This window comes from Mauremys reevesii, linkage group 9 (assembly GCF_016161935.1).
Source record: "Mauremys reevesii isolate NIE-2019 linkage group 9, ASM1616193v1, whole genome shotgun sequence".
Lineage (NCBI taxonomy): Eukaryota > Metazoa > Chordata > Testudines > Geoemydidae > Mauremys > Mauremys reevesii.
In genome coordinates, this window is record NC_052631.1 from 86,489,604 (window position 1) to 86,510,877 (window position 21,274).

A 21,274-nucleotide genomic window follows, 5' to 3' on the forward strand; every position below is an offset into this window, starting at 1 on the left:
TCTAGAGTGAATTTCATCAGGCCTTGCCAACGTGAGTACAATTAAATTACCTAAATAATCTTTAATCCCTTTAATAATGATGCATACCTACCTACCTACCAAACTTCACACTCAAACTATGACCTCAAAGCAGATTTAAACATCTCTATAACATTACAATATAAAGAAAGGTGATACACATGGTTTTAGGGTGGGACTTGCAAAAGTGCTCAGCATTTGCTTACCTGCTGACACCGAAGTGAACGGGAGTTTTAGCACTGACTTTAATAGGAGTAGAGTTAGGCCCGAGTGCTATTAGTGCTATAATGCTTAGACTGTAATACACAGTGATTGCTGCAAAGCCCTGCACTGGGAGGGGATGGATAGACAATGGATATTACAATTAGAGAGAGGGTCCCTCACCAAAATAGCCACGGATCCAATCTCCCTCCAAAATTCCTAGGGGACTCTGAAATGTGCATCCAACATTAGAGACACGGGTTTGTCCCTAATTCAGATTTATTGCAATGAAGGCTCTCATGGGTGCCCATGGATAAACTGCCTTTCAGTCGTCAGCAAGGTAAAGTAAGCAAGCCCAAGTTCAATGACATTTCTCACTGTCATTCTCACTGATAGCATGCCCAAACCGTGGAAAACACACATGTGACTACAGCCCTCTGTATATGCCTACACGTAACAATGCTCTTCTGGCATGTTTGAACTTACCTGGAAATCCTGATATTCCATCTCGTCCTGGTGGTCCTGGTGAACCTGGAGGTCCAATGAGACCTGGTGTTCCTGGAAATCCTGGCCTGCCTCTGTCACCAGGTGGACCAGGGATGTCGAATCCAGGAGGGCCAGGATCTCCTTTCTCACCTGGAACTCCTTGTAATCCTAGATATTATTAACACACCATCCTTTAGCAAGAAATCGGGCATGGTTGAGAGGTAGGGGTGTGGGTGTGGGGGTGGGTGTGGCAGTAATGGTGGAACAGCTGCTCTTTACTGGCAGCACACTGCCATAATACCTTGATCAAACCCCCACAATGGATAAATGTTTTGACTTCCAAAGCCCTGATCCTGCAATGGGATCCAAGCAGGTAGACTTAATTCATCTCAGTGGGGCTCTGTGCAGGCTCAGGGGTCACATACATATGAGCTTGCAGGATTGGGGTCCAACTGCTCTGCTGCAAAACTAGCTAATTAAAGTCAACATTTTTCAGAAGGCGATGCTAAAAGTTTGTCAGCAGCCCAGTACATATAACCCTTGGTGACCCCGTATTTTGTTTATGGTGTTTATTCAATTGTATGACTAAAGAAGGAGTTAAAGACTGTAGTCTTCTCACAAATTAACTGTGCAGAAGATTAAATTTCCCACAACTTGATCAATAAAATGTGTAAATGCTACAGAAAAAAAAATTAAGTGCTCTTTTTAATATCAGGGTGACTACTTATTTTAACAAAGTCTTGTTTGTATTTCACGATTCAGCCTAATAATTCCTATATACAGCACAAATGCGAAATCCTGGCTTCAAGTTAAATGAAATCCCAGTTGAATTGCATCAGGGAGGCCCACACTATTAGGTTACAAGATAACCTCAAATGGGCATTTATTTTCAAAGGACAGCCAAGTTCTGTGTTTCATTAGGTTTGTCTAAATTAAAAATGTGCCTCAATAGGAACTGTTTAAAAAACAAAAGCAACATTGCTTAATATTAGTGAGACTGAGCCAAAGGCACCAGTCATAGTAGGGAGGCACAGCTCTGCTCCCTTCAATGGGATTGCACCTGTTGAGTTAAGTGGTGACTTTCACTCTTGAAATGTATTTAAATAAACTAATAATCTTAAATTAAGACAACAAGAAGGCGGCTTTGGTGAAGAAATCACAGTACCTGGTGGACCTGAGGTTCAAAACCCAGCGAGTTAGCATTCATCAGGAAGTTGAGGCACAGGGAAAAGTAATGAGTTGCAAGAGAGTCATTAGGTTAGGAAACAAAATTAAGCACATAAAGATTAGAACAAAATCTATACTAAAGTTACTGAGCATAGATCTAACTACAAAGGATACAACACTATTACAGCTACAAGAAACTGGTTTGTAAGTAAATTTAATTATAGGCATTTTTCAACAGCAGCCACCATTCTACACAGAGAGAAGTACCTAACTGAAAGTTTTTTAAATACTACAGTGCAATCTTTCAAAAAACAAAACAAAATGTTGGACTGTGTTCCTGTCTCCTAACCTAGCAAGCTTTTGGAAATGGTCCAAGGTCTCCTCTCAAGCCATCTTTTTACACTGCCTGCACCAACACAGCCATTCGATGCTGGCTTGTGTGCGCCCTAGTGGGTGGTTGATATTTTGCTGTTCAGCACCATCTGTCTGGAGATCCCTCCAAAAGGGATTTGTCAAAGATGCTTCCACTTTATGAAGAAAAACTGAATCCCTTATTGGGAATGCTTAGCTGCCTATTGCTGTTGCAGACTGTTACTATATTGATGGCTCTTTATAAAGCTCCTGGAGAGCTTAGTAAGATGTGGTGCTACATGAATTATTTTTCTGATGTGTATTATAGTATACAAAATAATATTTTCCCCATTGTCTCAAGTTTGTTTGAAGACAATACAATGCACTAGTTAGGAGCCCCGTCTGTAACCTCTCTTATGGAGATTATTTTGACACATTCAGTGTCAGGAACAATAAAGAATAAGTAGTGTAAGACAGCCCAATGCTGCAGCAGACAGTGCTTTGCGCTGCCACTGTAGGAACAAAGATTCAAGAGTGATTTAGAGACTCTCACTCTACAGCAGGGGTCTCAAAGCTCCAGCCCACGGGCCAGCTGCGGCCCAAGAACCTCCCCAATGTGGCTCGTGGGGGTCCAGCAATTTGGAGGTCTCTCCCTTGGCCCCGCCTGCCAGCCCCGGGCGATTTAAAATGGCCCGAGCCCCCGCCCATCACCGGCAGTGCAGCGGAGCTGAGCAGCTTCTTGCGCGTTCACTCCATGTGTCTGCCGGCCCCTCCCTGCGGCCCTGGGGCAGGACTGTGCCTCCACGCACTGCCCCCGCCCCGAATGCCCCTGCAGCCAATGGGAAGATGCGGGGGCGGTGCCTGGGGGCAGCTGCGCACGGAGGCCCCCCGGCCTACCCCTCCTTGGAGCCCCAGGTAAGGGTCACACCACTTAACCCCCTCCCAGAGCCTGTACCCCGACCCCGTCCCCACATACATTCTCCCACCCTCAAACTCCCTCCCAGAGCCTACACCCCCTTCCCACACATCCCTCCTGCCCACAAACTCCCTCCCAGAGCCTGCACCCTCTCCCTCTGCACCCCATCCCAGAGCCTGCAACCCCACTCCCTCCTCCTGCACCCCTCCCCCCCAAATTCCCTCCCAGAGCCTGCACCCCCTCCCTCTGCACCCCGTCCCAGAGCCTGCAACCCCACCCACTCCTCCTGCACCCTCACCTTCTGCCCCAGCCCAGAGCCTGCACCCAGCACCCAAACTCCATCCCAGAGCCTGCACCCGACCCCCTCCCCTACCCAAGCTCCCTATAGGCAGGTGGGGGGCAGAATATGAGGGGGCGGGTTCTGGGTGGCATGAGTGACATTATTGGCCCACTGGGAGGATTTGAAGACTGGCACTGGCCTTAAGGTAAACTGAGTTTGAGACCCCTGCTCTACAGACTAGAGGTAAATTAGGCATCTTCAACTCACAAAGAAAAATGTGCCTATCGGCTTGCATTGCTCAATTACTTTTTGGTTCCTTTGGTGAGTGGAATTGTTCCCCTGACAGGGGAAAAACTAAGCCCCAGAAGGTATGGCTCATGCTCCAATGTCTACGGGGACTCCATCAGCAAACAAAATAAACTATGAAGGTAGTATATAACCTGGTAAGAGGACAAATACTTTCAATATTTCTTGATAGGTGAACATGGAGTAAAGTCAACATGTCTTTGAATCTGTGATAACATTCCCATTTTTCCCCCTTCTGCTTCTCAAATGTGTTTGACTGGATCAGAATTGTAGTAGAATATGCTACGGAATAAACACTCGAGCAGCTCGTTTTGTAAAAACGAAATATACAGACACTGCAAACTGTTTGAATAAATGGTGGTGCATAAAAAAGAAAACCTGAGCAAAGAAATACTTAAGATTGTTCCAATTGCCCTGAAAAACAGAATCCCAAGAAAGTTAATCTACTATAATAAAAAGGAGTAGAGTCTATTCTGATTCAGTGGGAAACAGGAATGAGTGATGGGGGAGGCAACATGCACACTGCACCAGACAAGCAGCAGCACCTATAGCAAAGGTCGGCAACCGTTGAGAAGTAGCGTGCCAAGTCTCCAGTAATTTAAGGTTTCGCGTGCCAAAATAAATGTAACATTTGCAGGGGGCCCTGACAGAACCCCAGACTGGCAGCGGGTTGAACGGGGCCTGTGGCAGGGACTCCAGACCGGCAGTGTGCTGAGCCACTCAGCCCGCTGCCGGCCCGGGGTTCTGTCCATTCAGGCCGGCAGTGGGCTGAGCGCGACCGGGACCCCGGCTGGCAAAGGGCTGGTGGCCAGAACCCTACATCGGTAGCTGGCTGAGTGGAGCAGGCGGATGGAACCCCAGACCAGCGGCAGGCTGAGCGGCTCAGCCAGCTGCTGGTCTGGAGTTCCGGCCACCGGCTCCTGCCAGCCAGGGTCCTGGCCGTCGGCCCCACTCAGCCCACTGCCGGCCTAGGATTCCGTTCACCCAGGCAGGTGGGGGCTGAGCGGGGCCAGTGGCCGGGACGCCGGCTGGCAGCAGCGTGGCAGTAAAAATTGGCTCGCGTGCCGCCTTTGGCACATGTGCTGTAAGTTGCCGACCCCTGACCTATAGGATTAAAGTAGGTGGTTTACTTAAAGCCTCAGTCATGCACTAGGTTTCATGCACTACATTTCAATGTTGTCATGCTGTTAGTAGCCACAGTGATCTTCAATACAGATTACAATGAAAAATTAGCCATACTGATCCACTGAGACAGGTATATTTGTTTTACTTGGGAAAAGCAATGCTTTGTGGTCTAATCAGCAACCACATGGAGTCAAACTCTGCCTAGCACCTGGAAACAGGTATAATGGACATCCAAAGACACACAGTTCATACACTTAAAAAGCTGCTCTGTGTCTCTAACAAACCCCCTACTACAACCAGGCATAGTCTGGGACATGGGGGTATGCACAGAGGTCACTGATGGGTGAGGGAGGTGATACACGGGTCATTCAGATCACTTCCAACCCCAACACCGGGCACTGAAACCAGGTTGCAGGCAGAGGACCTGCAGATCAGCTTCCCTGCATGAGCAAGGTGCTTAAGCATATGCCAGACTTTAAGCATATGAGCAGTCCCTTTAAAGTCAGTGGGACTATTGAAACACTTAAAGCTAGGTATATGCTCAGGTGCCTCTGCCCCTTGCTCCTCTGCTGGCCATGGGTTTTCTGCCATGCACTATCTATAATGCCAGCCCAAATTTTGGCTCTTCACATAGGGTGGCTATCACTAAAACAAATCTGAAGTGTGGGATAGTGGTCATGCAGCAGCAGTATCTAGACGTGTACAGCAAAGACTAGGTATATTTCAGCATTAACAAAGTTGTTCTCTAGTTCATACAGCACATTCTCACTGTGGCTATTGCTGTGCGTTTGCAGTCACAGGGTTAGCGAAGTGGAAATCCCATTCAGTGAAAGTAATGTAGAAAAACCTCTCTCAAAAATAAAATACTTTGTGAACAGAAATTTAATCCCCTTCTTCCCCCTCCCTCCCATATATAGCGTTGGAACTAGGAAATCCTTTTATTAAAATTAAGTAATTTTAAATACAAGATTACCAAAACGCCCTTTGCTAGAGACATGCTCCCCACTAATACTATGGGCAGACTCCTAGTTTGGTAATTTAACCTGAACCCAACAAGGAGGCCCAGAACTTCCCAACTTTGCTTAATGAAGAGCATGATGGAAATGGCTGTCCTGGAAGTCACAAACTATCATTACCTGAATTAAAATTAATGAAGTTTTTTTCCAGTTGTGAATCTATAAAGTGAATGTACGTGACCCTTTTTTCTGGTAGTTTCTTGTTCATACAATAGACTACTAGCGCTTGCAGTGTTCTTTTTCTACCTGATGCAGAAATGGACCAACCACTCTGAAATACCTAGGATCAAAGCCATTTTTCAGCTGATTTAGGCCATACTTCAATGCCTATTGAAGCGAATGGAAAGATTTCCCACTGACTTCAGTTGGCACTGGATCACGCCCTGAATGTCTACCTATGGACTTAAATGGAAGTAGTGTAAGGAACAGTATTGTTACATAGGGTCTTTTTTTTTTGTTTTGCTTCTGGTCAAGGCACAAAATGTCAAATTTATAAATGTTGGCTCGCAATAAAATTGAAGTTATTTAAAAATAGGTCTTGCCAACTGAATATGAAGTGTCGAGTTGGTTAAACTGCTTCAATCGTTAAGGATGGTCTTGATACTTAATCACATAGGTCAATTTATTTCACTTAAGGGTCATGAAATAAATAATTTCCAGTACACAGTCTGTGCACACTTGAGAAACAAATACATTATTTTGGTTGGCAGAATAATGTAACCTTAAGGTCCATAAAAGTACCATATTTTCAATATTATGTTGGCTCTCAGAGAACTATTTCCTTTAACATTATGGGCCTGATCCTGTGAGGTACAGAGCACCCTCAACAGCACCCACTGACTTCACTACCAGTTGACTGCACACTGTATCTCCAGAATTGAGCATCGCATAATTTGTCTTTTTAAAGATAGCATAGCAATGAAGGCATATTGTCTACCCTCTCAGTAACCAAGAAATGCTAGATTAACATGCCACTCCCCTCTGCCAAGGAGAGGAGCTTCTTGGGCTGCATTAACAAACGTGACGGGCCAAATTTTTCCCAGTTGTCAATCACAGTGCAACCCCCCTTGCCTTCTGTGGGTTTGCATAGGACAGAATATAAAGGCAGAACTTGGCCCATGTTGTGGAAAGGGTCCTGTCCAAACTGAGAGTCATGAAGTCTCCAGCCCTCCCTTCCTATTTGTTGTTTACTGGCACTTTTGTACACACCCTGAACTGGTGTGCCTGCCTCCCTGACAGACAACATGTCAGCAATAACTCCAAAGTTATAATCACTCAACTCTTACCTGGTGGGCCCATAGGTCCTGGAGGGCCAGGTTGTCCCGGTGGACCTTGACCACCAATTCCCGGGAACCCTGGGGGTCCCGCTAACCCCGGTGGTCCGCTTGGTCCAGGGTCACCTTAAAGGAAATTCTAATTTAGTTCAACAGTGAGGAATCTCAGGGTTTTCACATTCATTTTCAGAAGTCATGTATGAAGTGTCTACACATTGTTCACTGGCATTTGGTCCCTGCACACATGCAAGTGGAAGTTAGCTGTGCAAATACCCACTGTGCATGTAATTTCAAAGGCCACTTTTGAAAGATGGTCCAAAGACTTGTTACTGTGCCATAGTACACTAGTCTACATAACTGTTCACAAATACCTTTGCTATACACCAAACCAGAGATATATTGCAATACAGTGCAGACAATTGCTAATGCCAGACGTTCATAAATAATTAAAGTAGCTTTCGTGAGAATAAAGTGCATCAAATTGGTAAATATAACACAAAAGAATGGCCGCCCTGGGTCATATCAATGGTCCATCTAGCTCAGTATCCTGTTTCTGACAGTGGCCAGTGACAGATGCTTCAGAGGAAATGAATAGAACAGGGCAATTTTGAGTGATCCATCCCCTGTCAACCAGTTGTAGCTTCTGTCAGTTGGAGGTTTAGGGACACCCAAAGCACGGGGTTGCATTCTTGATCATCTTGGCTAATAGCCAGTGATGGACCTATCCTCCATGAACTTATCGAATTCTTTTTTGAACCCAGTTATACTTTTGGCCTTCACAACATCCCACGGCAACAAGTTCCAAGGATTAACTGTGCACTGTATGAAGTACTTCCTTATGTTTGTTTTAAACCTGCTGCCTATTAATTTTGTTGGGTGACCCCTATTCTTGTGCTATGAGAAGCGGTAAATAACACTTCCCAATTCACTTTCTCCATAGCTTTCATGATTTTATAGACATCTCTCTTATCTGCTCTTTGTTATCTCTTTTCTAAGCTCAACAGTGCCAGTCTTTTTAATCTCTCCTTGCACAGAAACTGTTCCATACCCCTAACCATTTTCATTGCCATTCTCGGTGCCTTTTCCAATTCTAATATATCTTTTTTTTTATGCACACGGCATTGAAGGTGTGGGCGTACCATGGATTTATAAAGTGACATCATGATATTTTCCGTTTTATTAAACGGTTCCTAACATTGTTAGCATTTTTTAAACTGTCACTGCACATTGAGTGGATGCTTTGTAGGATAGGGTTAAATTTCAAAATGATCTGGACAAACGGTCTGAAGTAAACAGAATGAAATTCAACAAGGACAAATGGAAAGTACTCCAGTTAGGAAGGAACAATCAGTTGCACACATATAAAATGGGAAATGACTGCTTAGGAAGGAGTACTGTGGAAAAAGATCTGGGGATCATAGTGGATCACAAGCTAACTACAAGTCAACAGTGTAACATTATTGCAAAAAAAAAAAAAGCATCATTCTGGGGTCTATTAGCAGGAGTATTGTAAGCAAGACACAAGAAGTAATTCTTCTGCTCTACTCCACGCTGATTAGGCTGAACTGGAGTAGCGTGTCCAATTCTGGGCGCCACATTTCAGGAAGGATGTGGACAAATTGGAGAAAGTCTAGAGAAGAGCAACAAAAATGATTAAAGGTCTAGAAAGCATGACCTATGAGGGAAGATTGAAAAAATTGGGTTTGTTTAGTCTGGAGAAGAGAAGACTAAGGGGGACATGATAATAGTTTTCAAGTACATAAAATGTTGTTACAAGGAAGAGGGAGAAAAATTATTCTCCTTAACCTCTGAGGATAGGACAAGAAGCAGTGGGCTTAAATTGCAGCAAAGGTTGTTTAGATTGGACATTAGGAAAAACTTTCTAACTGTCAGAGTGGTTAAGCACTGGAACAAATTGCCAAAGGAGGTTGTGGAATCTCCATCATTGGAGATTTTAAGAGCCGGTTAGACAAACACCTGTCAGGGAAGTTGTAGAATAGATAATACTTAGTCCTGCTATGAGTGCAGGGGACTGGACTAGATGACCTCTTGAGGTTCCTTCCAGTCCTATGATTCTATGATGACTCTACAATCTCTTTCTTGAGTGCTAACAGCTAATTTAGTGCCCATCATTTATATATATATAATTGGGATTATTTTTCCAATACGCATTACTTTGCCTCATCAACAATAAATTTCATCTGTCATTTTCTTGCCCAGACACCTACTTCTGTGAGATCTCTTTGCAACTATTCACAGTGAGCATTGGACTTATCTTGAGTAATTTTATATTTGTGTGTAAATTTTGCCACCTCCTGTGTACCCCTTTATCCAGATCTGAACAGCACAGATCCTTGAGAGACCCCACTATCTAACTCTCTCCATTGTGAAAACTGACCATTTATTCCTATCCTTTGCTTCCTGTCTTCTAACCAGTTACTGATCCATGAGAGGACCCTCGCTTTTATCCTATGACTGCTTACTTTTCTTAAGTCTTTGGTGAGGGACTTTGTCAAAGGCTTTCTGAAAGGTCAAGCACACTACACCAACTGGATCACCCTCGTCTACATGCTTGTTGATGTACTCAAAGAATTCAAATAGATTGGTGAGACGTGATTTTCCCTTTACAAAAACCATGTTGACTCTTCCCCAGCAGATAATGTTTATCTATCTGTCTGATGATTCTGTTCTATACTATAGTTTCAGCCAAATTGCCTGATACTGAAATTAGGCTTACCGGCCTTTTAATTGCTAGGATCGCCTCTAGAGCCTTTTTAAACAATAAGCATTACATTAGCTACCCTCCAGTCATCTGGCACACAAGCTGATTTAAGCAATAGATTACACATCACAGTTAGTAGTTCTGCAATTTCCTTCAGAACTCTTGGAAGGATACCTCAGGTCCAGATGACGTATTACTGTTTATTTTATTAGTTTGTTCCAAAACTCCTTTACAGACACCTCAATCTGGGAGAGTTCCTCAGATTTTTCTCCTAAAAAGAATTGCTTGGGTGTGGAGCTCTCCCCCATATCCTTTACAGCGAAGACCAATGCAAAGAATTCATTTTGTTTCTCCTTGTCGTCTCTGAGTGCTCCTTTAGCACCTCGACTGTTCAGTGGCCCCACTGATTGTTTGGCTGGCTTCCTGCTTCTGATTACTTAAATTTTTTTTGCTCTGTTAGTTCTTGTGTCCTTAGCAAGTTGCTCTTCAAATTCTTTCTTGACCTGCCTACTTATACTTTTACAGCTGACTTGCCAGAGTTTATGCTCCTTTCTATTTTCCTCACTAGGATTTGACTTCCAATTTTTAAAGGATGCATTTTTGCCACTAATCACCTCTTTTACTCTGCTGTTTAGCCATGTGGCATGTTTTGGTCCTTCTACTGTTTTTTTTTTTTAAACTTTGGATATACATTTAGTTTGACCCTCCAGTCTGGCATTTTGAAATAGCTCCACACCGTTTTCAGGCATTTCAACCCATGACTGTTCCTTTTAGTTTCCATTTAACTAGCCTCCTCATTTTTGTGTAGTTTCCCATTTGACTTTAAATGCCTCTTGTGGAAGGGAAACAAGAATGTAACAAAGTGGATCCATTTAAAGTATGGCACCCTCATTAGTTGGGATTTGTCTCTATCAGCTAGAGGCCAGATTTTCAAACATACAAAAATGTGCATGCACTTCGGTTTGCCTGTGGCCTGGGGACACAAACCTCAGTTTGCCATGTGCATTTAGACAGGCACAGTCCATATGCATACCAAGAGGCTTTGCACTTTGGAAAAACCAGCCCCAATGCCTAACTCTCACTGAAATAATTACAATGGGAATTAGGCACCTAAATACTTTTAAAAATCTGGCCCTAAGTAACTGGCACACAATAACAGGCTGATTTTCAGTGATTAAGAGTCATATAGTGTTCAACAGAAGATAATGAAGGGTTCTCTGTACCTTTTGGCCCAGGAATTCCATCTGAACCTGGCCGCCCTGGCAAACCAGGGTTTCCTGGGAAGCCAGGATCACCTTTCAGTCCCTGAGCTCCTTTAAAACCCGGTGGCCCTGGTGGCCCAGGTGGTCCCGGGACACCAAATCCAGGGTCCCCCTATGATGTAAGGAAAAAGGAAATGGGTTTCACAGGTTAGCTCTTTCTGATAACGTTTAAAGTAGCAAAGGGGAAAATATTCTTCCCTCCCCTCCAGCCCCCCAAAAGCCATGAGGTTAAAAAAAAAAAGACTCCCAAAATATTTACAGCCACACAGCTCAGGCAAATAATTCTGGGAAAGATTAGGCAACATTAGTCACCTGACAGAAAAGGGGGTTTTCTGATATTACAGCAAAATCCATGTCACCTATCTAGTAACAGAACATACTCCTGGAGGGTTACACTCCAATCCTCCAACACCATACAAACATGACCAGCCTCTGGGATGGAGTGCACAATAAGGAGGGAAGGGCCACCTGACATGGACAGTGTGGAGGGCCAGCTCACAACACACCTAGAGGCTACAGGAACAGCTCTAGTACTGCATCTATAAAGCGTCCAGGAAGGGAAAGGGTAAAACACGGCATCCCTCAGGACACATGGCCTGAATGATACCCGAAGTTCTTTTCTTAGGGTCAGGGGAACCTTCTTGTACAAGCCCTTGGTTAGGAGTGTAGCCACCCTGACTGCAGTCTCATGAAACAAATCTATTCAACTTTGTCGGCCCCTAGATGCTAGAGTAACTGCTGTGCTCATGAAGGACCATTTTTGTTGATTAGCTAGTGTCTTCACTCAAATTTGGAAGAGCCTTAAGGGATTAAATGAAAGTATCTCCCTACTTTTCAGCTGCATCCATTCCAGGGGTAGGGACAAACGCTGGTGGGTAAGAAGGAGGGACACATTTTCAGTAAAGTTGACCATTCCATCCCCGCCCCATCACCAATTTAATGCTACACAGAGCATCCTATCCGAGTCTGCCCTATGACATTCAACTCTGGCCCTACACATCAGGAGACTCTGCACTGTTGGTGTTAGAGCAGACTCTGCAAGGCAATGCAGCTGGACACACAGCACTGGGGACAGCAGCTACTGAGTAAGAAAAGATAAATGACTTGATAGGTCCTTTGACTTGAGAGAGGTGAGGGCTGCTTACAGATGCAGACCCCTCCCAACCAAAGAAGAGACTTTACAATGGCACAGTTGAAGAGACAAACTTCAGTCTTAAACCACAGCCCATTAGCAGAGAGATTGATATTTTCAGACCTTTTGTCCTGGGAAACCAGATTGTCCTGGTGGCCCTTCGAGCCCTGGTCGTCCAGGGGCTCCTGGTGCTCCTGGGGGGCCAGCCATTCCTGGGAAACCTACAACCCAATGTGGAGGTAGGAAAACAACTGAGATAAGGCAACAAACAAGTGTCAGTACATTTCAGGGAGATTTGGCAACCACTGTGTAAGTGTTCTTTCAAAAGAGGCCCCTTAGGTCTGGTTGGCTCAAAATGCACTATTGCACCAAAGCACCCCAGTTCAGTTTAGACAGCTATGTGCATAATGCACTGTATATTGATCTGGACCACTACATCACAGTCCGAGGATACCTCTCAAATCATCCCTTCTTATGAAGGATGTTCCTCATTTTAAGCATTCTCATTGTGGCTGCAAATTATTTACATCAGAAATATGGAAGCAGGCGACTGATTGTGGAGATTGTTATTTATGCTATACACTGCAGAAGAAGATAGTTCAAGCAATGTCTAAAATCTCTTCCATTTGGTTTTAACCCCAAGGATGGTTGAAAAGCCTAAGCGTCCACAAAAGTGCAGGAGAACAGACATGAAACTGAGGTTTTCCAGTGCTTTTAACAGTGGCATACAACTTAGGTAGGCATTTTTAAAGACTTTGGAGATTTAAGAATGCAACTACTCGCGCAAGCTAAGAAAAAAAGGTTAAACCTGAAAAATGACACTGCCCAAAGCCAGTATAATTCACTCCTCCAAAGATGTGGTAGCAAGTATACCTTTTAGGCCTGGTGGGCCTGGAAGTCCAATGCCAGGTATACCTGGATCACCCTTAGGACCTGAGATGCCTGGCAAGCCCGGCTGACCTGGCAGACCAGGATCACCTGCAGAGGAAAACCATTTTTAATTAGCAAAAGCTAGTCAGAGTGAAAACTCAGAGGGTTACCTGGAAGTCTAGTTATGCTCTTACCTGGAAGTCCTACTTCACCATTTCTTCCTGGAGGTCCAGGGGAGCCTGGAACTCCTGGTTCTGTAATAGTTTTGCCAGGTTCACCTTTCGGACCTAAGAGTGGATAGGATACAGACGCATCATTCTACAGTATACAGATTCTATACATAAGGAGAGAGATCCTTAGTCATCTACACATAGATGGGGTCGATTCAATACTGTGTTACTCCAGTTTTACACTGTTGCAATAGCACTGAAATCAGTAAATCAGGTCCAATCTAAATACAAGTGTGGTTTTTCTGACTTTATACCGGGGTCGGAAACCTTTCAGAAGTGCTGTGCCGAGTCTTCATTTATTCACTCTAATTTAAGGTTTCGCGTGCCAGTGATACATTTTAACGTTTTTAGAAGGCCTCTTTCTATAAGTCTATAATAGATAACTAACCTATTGTTGTATGTAAAGTAAATAAGGTTTTTAAAATGTTTAAGAAGCTTAATTTAAAATTAAATTAAAATGCAGAGCTCTCCCGGACCCGGGCAGTGTGAGTGCCACTGAAAATCAGCTCGTGTGCCGCCTTCGGCACGCGTGCCATAGGTTGCCTACCCCTGCCTTTTACCAGAAGTTAAACACTCACGTTCTCTTGAAGACTTTTCTCTTTCAGACCTCACCTTATTGAGCCTCACTGTGCCCCATTGCACAGGCTCAGAAGCATTTCTTGCCATATGTGCATTATAAATTGTTCTTCAAAGAAGTCATGAAGTCTGACATTTCTAAGCACCCTGCTGGTGATCATCATCTTAATAAAAAGTTACATCATTTACCACAGCATGGGGTTTAGCAGGGTGCATTTAGACTGCAGAGGTATTTCCAGTTTTACACCAAGCTGGTTTACAGTCTTTGGACTTCAGTACTGTTGAAGAGAGGGCAATTTGTGACAACCTTGTGGCTACTGGCAGGGAAGCTCACAAATGCCAGGATTAATTACTGCTTTCAGGTACAATTTTAAAAGCCTTCATGCTTGTCCCTGCCCAATGATCTGGACGCTGTGCTGAGCCAAATGGGTACAACTTGCCGTTATTGCTCAATAACATATGAAAAATACACCCACCTGGAACTCCTGGGGGACCCGGACGACCGGATACACCCTGAATGCCTTTTTCACCTGGAGGACCTTGTGGGCCAAAACCAGGAGGTCCCATAGGTCCTCTGTCTCCAGGAAGACCTTGCACTCCTGGATCACCTGGAGGTCCCATTCTTCCTTTGAAAGCAACACCACCCTGAACAGGAGGGTGGGGGAGAAGAGCAATCATTTGTTTTAGAACAGATTTAAGAGTTTAGTTTTAAAGCTAGTGAAACAATTATTTTTGTTTAGAATTTCTGTGATGTTTATTATTCCTCCCAACCCCAGGCTGGTAGCTGTCTAGCATGTTATCATCATGCTGGAGACAAGGCTCGACTCTTGGTCCTTGTATCTTGCTACCCCAGCTGTAGTGCCATGTAGGGAGGACAGTGAGCACTGGCACTGCATATTGTTCAAGAGCAGACCTGCTACTCATTTAGAGAGAGGGACTGACAGATAATCAATGGCGACCCATTCTGCCATCCTCATGCAGCACAAAGCAGAGCTTGCAGGGGAAAGGGCAAAAACAGAATAACCGTCAGGGCTGAGGATGGGCAGTTTTTATACTAGACAGATTATTTCATTAAGCCACACTTATGCTTAGGGGAAAGTGGATTTTCACATCCCCTGCTCTGTACTTTTCTGAATGGACTCACAACATTCCTAAGACCTTGTTCATCCATGTATAAAACCCAACTTACAGGTTCCCCCTTGGGTCCAGGAAGACCTGGCAGTCCTTCTCGTCCAGGAGAGCCATCTATGCCAGGAATACCAGGAGGTCCTGGGAAACCAGTGTCCCCTTTATCACCTTTCAGTCCTGGGAAAGCTAGGCTGTCCCCGGGGTCGCCTTTAGAACCAGGAAGCCCAGGGGGACCTGGAGGTCCTGGAAATCCCTAAGGAAAGAAAAGTAAGCATTTTAGGTTTTTCCTCTATCTCCTTGCTGAATGCTGCAATTTTATGACAATAGGTTCCTGGTAATTAGAGATGGAAAAGGACTGTTGAATAGGAATTTTTCCCTGTGCAAATGAAAGGACATGTAGTTATTAGTAAATTGATATTATGCTTAAGATAAATTATATTCAATTCCCTCCATGAAACATACTAACAACACTTACTGGTGACCCCATCAGCCCGGTTAAGCCAGTTAGCCCTTTTTCACCTTTCGGACCCGGGAAACCAGGAGATCCTGATTAAATAAAAGAATGCAAGATTTAGGCATTGGGAATATCTGGCACTTAGTTTGACATACATACTTGCCAAGGCTGAGACAGCAGGAGAAATCTCTCAGAGCAGGCAAGATTTAGACAGGGGTAAAATTTCCAAAGGTTCCAATGTGACTCAGGCTCCTAAATCCAATTTTCAAAATACTTAGCACTTAAATGCCTGTGTCTCATTGAAAGTCAAGGGGTCCCAGACTCTTAAGTGCCAAAGTCACCCAGGCACTTTTGAAAATGTTACCCTAGACCTTAAATTATTTTGAAGTCACCACAATTTTGTGAAATGATGATGAGTTCCTTATCCCACCACCAACTACTCTAATATTGAGGATAGCTCTACAATACATCAGTCTAGTCTAGTAGATAAAGTCATAAATATTACTCACTCAAAAACTGCTGTATAGATTACCCGTCTTATTAAAACACGCTAGGCCAAGTTAATCCCTAGCATATGTAATTGCAATTCCACTGATGTCATTGAAATTGCAAATGCCAACTTAAACCAAGACCAAATTCAGCCCACTGTTTTAGACAGCTTGATCTTAGGTGAGTAAAACAAATTTGTAACTAGAAGTTTATGTCAATGATGTTGAAAGAGATCACCCCTACCGTAATCTCTGAACTGGTTCTTTGTCTCTTTTGAAATAGGAAGGAGTTGAAATTCATTTCCCTTCCAGGTAACCGGGTAGCAGATAATACTCTTTTAAGTAAGCACAGTGCTTGTGAGCCTCACTGACTAGTGGAAAATATCAAGCAGAAACATCTGTACCGTTTTAAAAATCTGATTCTTAAGGGTCAGATTTTCAAAAATGGGTGGACTTGCACATATACTCAACTTGTGTATAGTGAAGTCACGTGTGCCCCTGCATCCCATCACTTGGGCACACAATGCGTACATACACATTGGAGTTCGGCTTTGTGTCTGAGTTTGCACACAAACCTGTGGGCCATAAAATAAAGAACAAAATGCAGCCAGCTTTTTTTTTTTGTTTGTTTTACCTGGGCTACCTGGAGGTCCGGGTGGTCCCCTGTCCCCAGGAGGCCCAGAAATGCCAGTTCCTATACAATTAAAACACGTCTCTCCCTTATCACCTAGAAAGAGTCACATTATAAAAGCAGATATGAGCATTTAGTTCTGGAAAACACAGCATCCAACATAACAGTACTGTCATTATATTCACCATATATTATATCATTGAATATGATAATTATAATTTTATATAATTATATGATATCTTAATAGATTAGCAGAAGGCTTCTCATAGACATCACCTTTAGCCTCCTTGATTTTTAGCAACTAAAGTAGCATTTAGATCTACTATCACCTGGAAAAGGACTCCAGGTAGAGCGCATGGTACAGAGCAGATGTATCTGATGGAATTTGTTTAGCAAAAATGCAAAACAACACAAAGCAAAAAAACAAAAACAAAAAACCCCCTTTCAGTGTTCAAAAATCCAAACGCAGAACTTTTTCCAAGTATTAGCTCCTTTAGGGGGCAAATCTTTTGATACTAGGAGCTGGGATTTCAAAAGACATTAAATGCCAGTGTCAAGAGTTATAATCATGAAGATTCCAAGAAGGAAAAAACAACCACTATGGGAAATGTTTAGTAAAGTACAGCTGATGTGAAAACACTCTGATCATACTCTCTTAAAAAAAGCCCACACGGTTTTTTAGAGGTTTAAACAGTGTCATTGATGTACGCCAGGCTTTTCTATGATGCTTATCACTGTATTATCTGAGCATTTCCTACATATTCATGAATTTATCCTCTTTGACATGGGAGATGCTTTAAACAGCAAGAAAGAGACAAAGCATAGTTATGACACTGCACCTTTCTGGCCTCGCTCCCCCATAAAACCTTTGTCTCCTGGAGGTCCTGGAAAACCTGGGGGCCCTCGCTGACATACTCTGTCACCTAAAGGTGAAAGAGTTGAGAGAGAGAGAGAGAGAGAGTTAGCTGTACTATCAATCGAACGGAGACAGGAAACACTAAACAGAGATTGGGGAAGCTCATTTTATTACTCCACACCAGACACTGGTAACATGGGGCTGGGACTTCTATACTGCACAGCACAACAATGCAAGCCATAAAACACAAGAAAATAAACAGTTACATCTACACCCCAATCAATATCCCCTTCCATTCCTCACCCCCACCCTGAGCAACTGATCTGAAGCCATAACTCTGTTCATAAATGTGCCTATATATGCAGCAACACCCATGGGGAGGAACTCTCATGATACGCAAAAGCCTCAGTGTAGAGACATGAGGCTCCTTCCTGACTCCCCCTGGCACATCCATGCTAGCCCCTCCCAATGCCTTCCCAAAGTCCCACTCAACCCCACATTCCCCCTCCGAGCCTGGCCCTTCACATCCCTCATTGAGCACAGACCACCAGAGCCTGCCTCCACACTCTCTGTTGCACAGCTTATCTCCCTCCTTAAACCTGGGAGGCAGGCTGGCAAAGTTAGCATACGAAGCAGCATATGGACCTGAACCATCCCATGGAGTTATTCTAAATATGGGGAATAACAATGTATTTAGCTCCAAAGTAGCCTATGCCCAAGATGTTATGTGGGGCATGTGTGTGTAGGGGAGGGGAGTTGGAGTTCATGGGGGATTTTGGCTGCTTAGTTAGAGGACCCAAAGAAACGTGAAGGAGATGGAGCAAAATTTAATATAGAGAGCACTTTTAAAAATGTTTCCTTTTCAAGTTATGAACCGTTTTACCGAAATAAAACAGAAATTTTAATTGTCCTCTAACAAGTTATTAGGCCAAATGTGGAGACTAAACTCAGTCTCTAAAGAATGACAGAGAGGGACTTAATCCTTATTTAAATGCAAATCCGAACACACCCTTAAGTACTTTGTTATTTAGAACAAGTGGGATTTGCTAGCATGAGTTGGAAGCAGCAATATTCTGCATCTCTGGGGCCAGATCATTGGCCCTGCTCTATTAACACTGTGCCACTGGAGTGGTGCAAACTGACCTTAAAGCTGCCCAATATAGGGGAATCCTGGGCTGTAATAAAGCTTGTATAGCCTGCTTTACACACAGGGGTACGTCAGGGCTGGCGGGAGCCAGGAAAAGGCATGGCGAGGCCACACCGAAACACAAGATGGCAATTCCTAGCTAGCAAGGGTACCCTTCCAGACAGCATAAAGTTAGAGCAGTCCTGTTGGTGCTTTAACTTGCATCAGGAGCTGGGAAGGAAGCATAAAAGTGACATGAAATCACCTTTGTCTCTCCATTACTTCAGCTGGAGCTGAACAGTGTCTCTGAAGCAGGGGAACAAAATAAGCCAACATCATAGATATTTAGTCTCTTTTCCTTGTTGTTGAGTAACTATCTATCTGTCAAGTGTTTCAAGGCTGCAGGTCAATGAAGATATCACTTACTAGGAGGGATAGTTGTTCCGGGAGGTCCAGGGGCACCTGGTGGTCCAGGTGGCCCTGGTTGTCCATCAAGTCCAGGCTGTCCAGGTCTGGAAGCTCCGGGTAGACCTTGAATACCCTTCTGTCCTCGCTCCCCAGGCAAACCAGGTGGACCAGGTGGGCCTATACCTGAAATCCCTACAATGGAAAAAAGTTAATTCTTCAGTATCTCTGGTTTAAATCATGGATTTTTGTAAAGGTGACAATGAAAGCTGGCTAGGTGGCTGCTACTACCATAGGCAACATCCTCTCTCTAAATCTTCATGTATGTGACCATGGCATAGGAGTTATATTATGGGGTAAGTGTTTTCAACAGGCCTCCATAAAGAGAGCCAAATTACAGGCATACCCATTTGTCTATGCAAACCAGGTAACTGCACATCCTGATGTACATGTGTGCGCACAAGTGTGGAATTTGGGGCAGGCAAATATTAGATTTGCAGAGATTTTTTTAGTTGAAAACTTGACCCTGAGACTTAACATGAGTAAACAATTTAGGTAAGGAAGAAATCGTAACAGGACTAGTGAAAGGAAAAACGGAGGGGAAAAATGTGTATTTCTTTGTCATAACTTTAGAGTTACCTAATGTTCTCCTTCACTGTACAGCTTTCTGATAGACATGGCTAGCAAGTTCCTTTGACCCCTTTCTAGACATGGTCCATCATCAACTCCACCTTTAAGCACTGGGCCAGTCTGTATTTAAACCTATATTTAACAGGCAGCCTCAACAGTGTTGACACAAACTCTTCTCCATACACATGGAACTCTGATAATATACATTACATCCAAGCAATGAAGGGCTAAACTACCCTTAAGTTACTACTCCAACTCTTAACTGGTGATTCATTGACAGCCCTGAAGACTAGCATCCTCTATTCACCACAGAACAGAGAATTCATGGACCATGATTGTTCAAGAGTCCTCATGCCTCAATCCTCTGCTGGAGGACCATCTCCAGGGCTCAAAGGTAGCTCTCAATAGTTTTGCCTTCACTGGTCATTCAGTCCATCTGTCAACCAAAGTATCAATTGTGATGGTGATTATTGCTACACTGCCACCACCCCACTAGGCAGTGAACTAAGATCATGAAGCTAACTAACTCTCCAGATAGCAAAATACACAAGCAATTCACCTCAACTCTTACCTGGAGGCCCTGGCAAGCCGGGAGACCCTGCCGAGCCAGGATATCCACGCTCGCCTTTGGGTCCTGGAAATCCTGGAAGTCCTTTGCTCCCTTTTGGTCCCACTTCTGCACCATTTCCCATGATCTGTTATATCAACAAGCCAAGAAAAAGTCACTAGAAAGGTGGAGAGGTGTGTCAGTGTGTAGCAAAGCCACAGGAGCCAGCTCACGACATTTCAAACCAATGGCACAATCCTCCTAATGCAACTGGGACCCCAAATAAAACTCGGCTAAAAGAAAGTCCCCTCTTCCTGCAGAGTGCACGATTACTGTGAGGCTGTACTGCATTCCCACATGGTTTGCTAAAAAATACTAGAGCACATTTCATTCTTGTGGGTTGACAGCCAAATGATGTCAGAGTGAGAGCAAAGAAGGTTTCCACAGCCAAGCCTCTGGGCACAGTCCCTTCCCAAAAACAGAGAAGAAAACCTAAAACCCTCCCCAACTATAGAATCTTCACCCCAGGCATTTAAAAACCTTTTGCTTTAAAACCTTTTATTTCAAAATGATGTATTCAACTGCAGTTTCAACAATGGTGCAAATCCATAGCAATGCCACATATGTCAATGGAGATACTCTGGATTGGCATCAGCGTAACAGGGCAGAATTTGACCCTATTCTTTCTTCAGGGGGACTGCTTGTGGAATAAGATACTACTCTCTGATGTGAGAACTCCTGATGACGTCATTAGAATTTCTCGGTTGCAGACCCTCCATGACCTACAGGATTAGATGAATGTGGATTATTATATGAATAATAGCATGGGAATATTTATATTTTCATAGTGCTGCTCACTGTGGGGATATTTAGAGCAGGTTGGAAAAAATTCAAATTTCATTGAAAAAAGCCACTTTCCATCAGAAAAACATTGACTGAAAATTTTTGGCCAGCTCTACTGGTCATGGTCTTAAATTTATGCTGGTTTTATTGCATTGCCTTCAGTGGATTTGCCTCTGATTTACACTGGTGTATGAGAGATCTGAACCTGGCCTTGTGTTTATAACTGAAAGACCT

General features: G+C 43.8%; 1 protein-coding gene across 6 annotated transcripts in view; it reads right to left on the reverse strand.

The window, feature by feature from the left end:
- The window catches only part of COL4A5 (collagen type IV alpha 5 chain), a 135,069-nt gene that overhangs the window by 34,600 nt on the left and 79,195 nt on the right, over window positions 1-21,274 (reverse strand). For 4 of the 6 annotated variants that reach the window (XM_039488496.1, XM_039488495.1, XM_039488493.1 and 1 more), the window contains exons 19-32: window positions 20,222-20,345; window positions 19,042-19,215; window positions 17,473-17,556; window positions 16,637-16,729; window positions 15,536-15,606; window positions 15,122-15,313; window positions 14,409-14,577; window positions 13,321-13,413; window positions 13,130-13,234; window positions 12,380-12,477; window positions 11,086-11,236; window positions 7,153-7,266; window positions 1,871-1,879; window positions 706-873 (exon numbers count right to left, since the gene is read on the reverse strand). In XM_039488496.1, coding sequence (XP_039344430.1) covers window positions 706-873; window positions 1,871-1,879; window positions 7,153-7,266; window positions 11,086-11,236; window positions 12,380-12,477; window positions 13,130-13,234; window positions 13,321-13,413; window positions 14,409-14,577; window positions 15,122-15,313; window positions 15,536-15,606; window positions 16,637-16,729; window positions 17,473-17,556; window positions 19,042-19,215; window positions 20,222-20,345 — 1,645 coding nt within the window. The remainder of the gene's footprint in view (window positions 1-705; window positions 874-1,870; window positions 1,880-7,152; window positions 7,267-11,085; window positions 11,237-12,379; window positions 12,478-13,129; window positions 13,235-13,320; window positions 13,414-14,408; window positions 14,578-15,121; window positions 15,314-15,535; window positions 15,607-16,636; window positions 16,730-17,472; window positions 17,557-19,041; window positions 19,216-20,221; window positions 20,346-21,274) is intronic. The other 2 variants (XM_039488497.1, XM_039488494.1) reach the window with 1 other exon arrangement.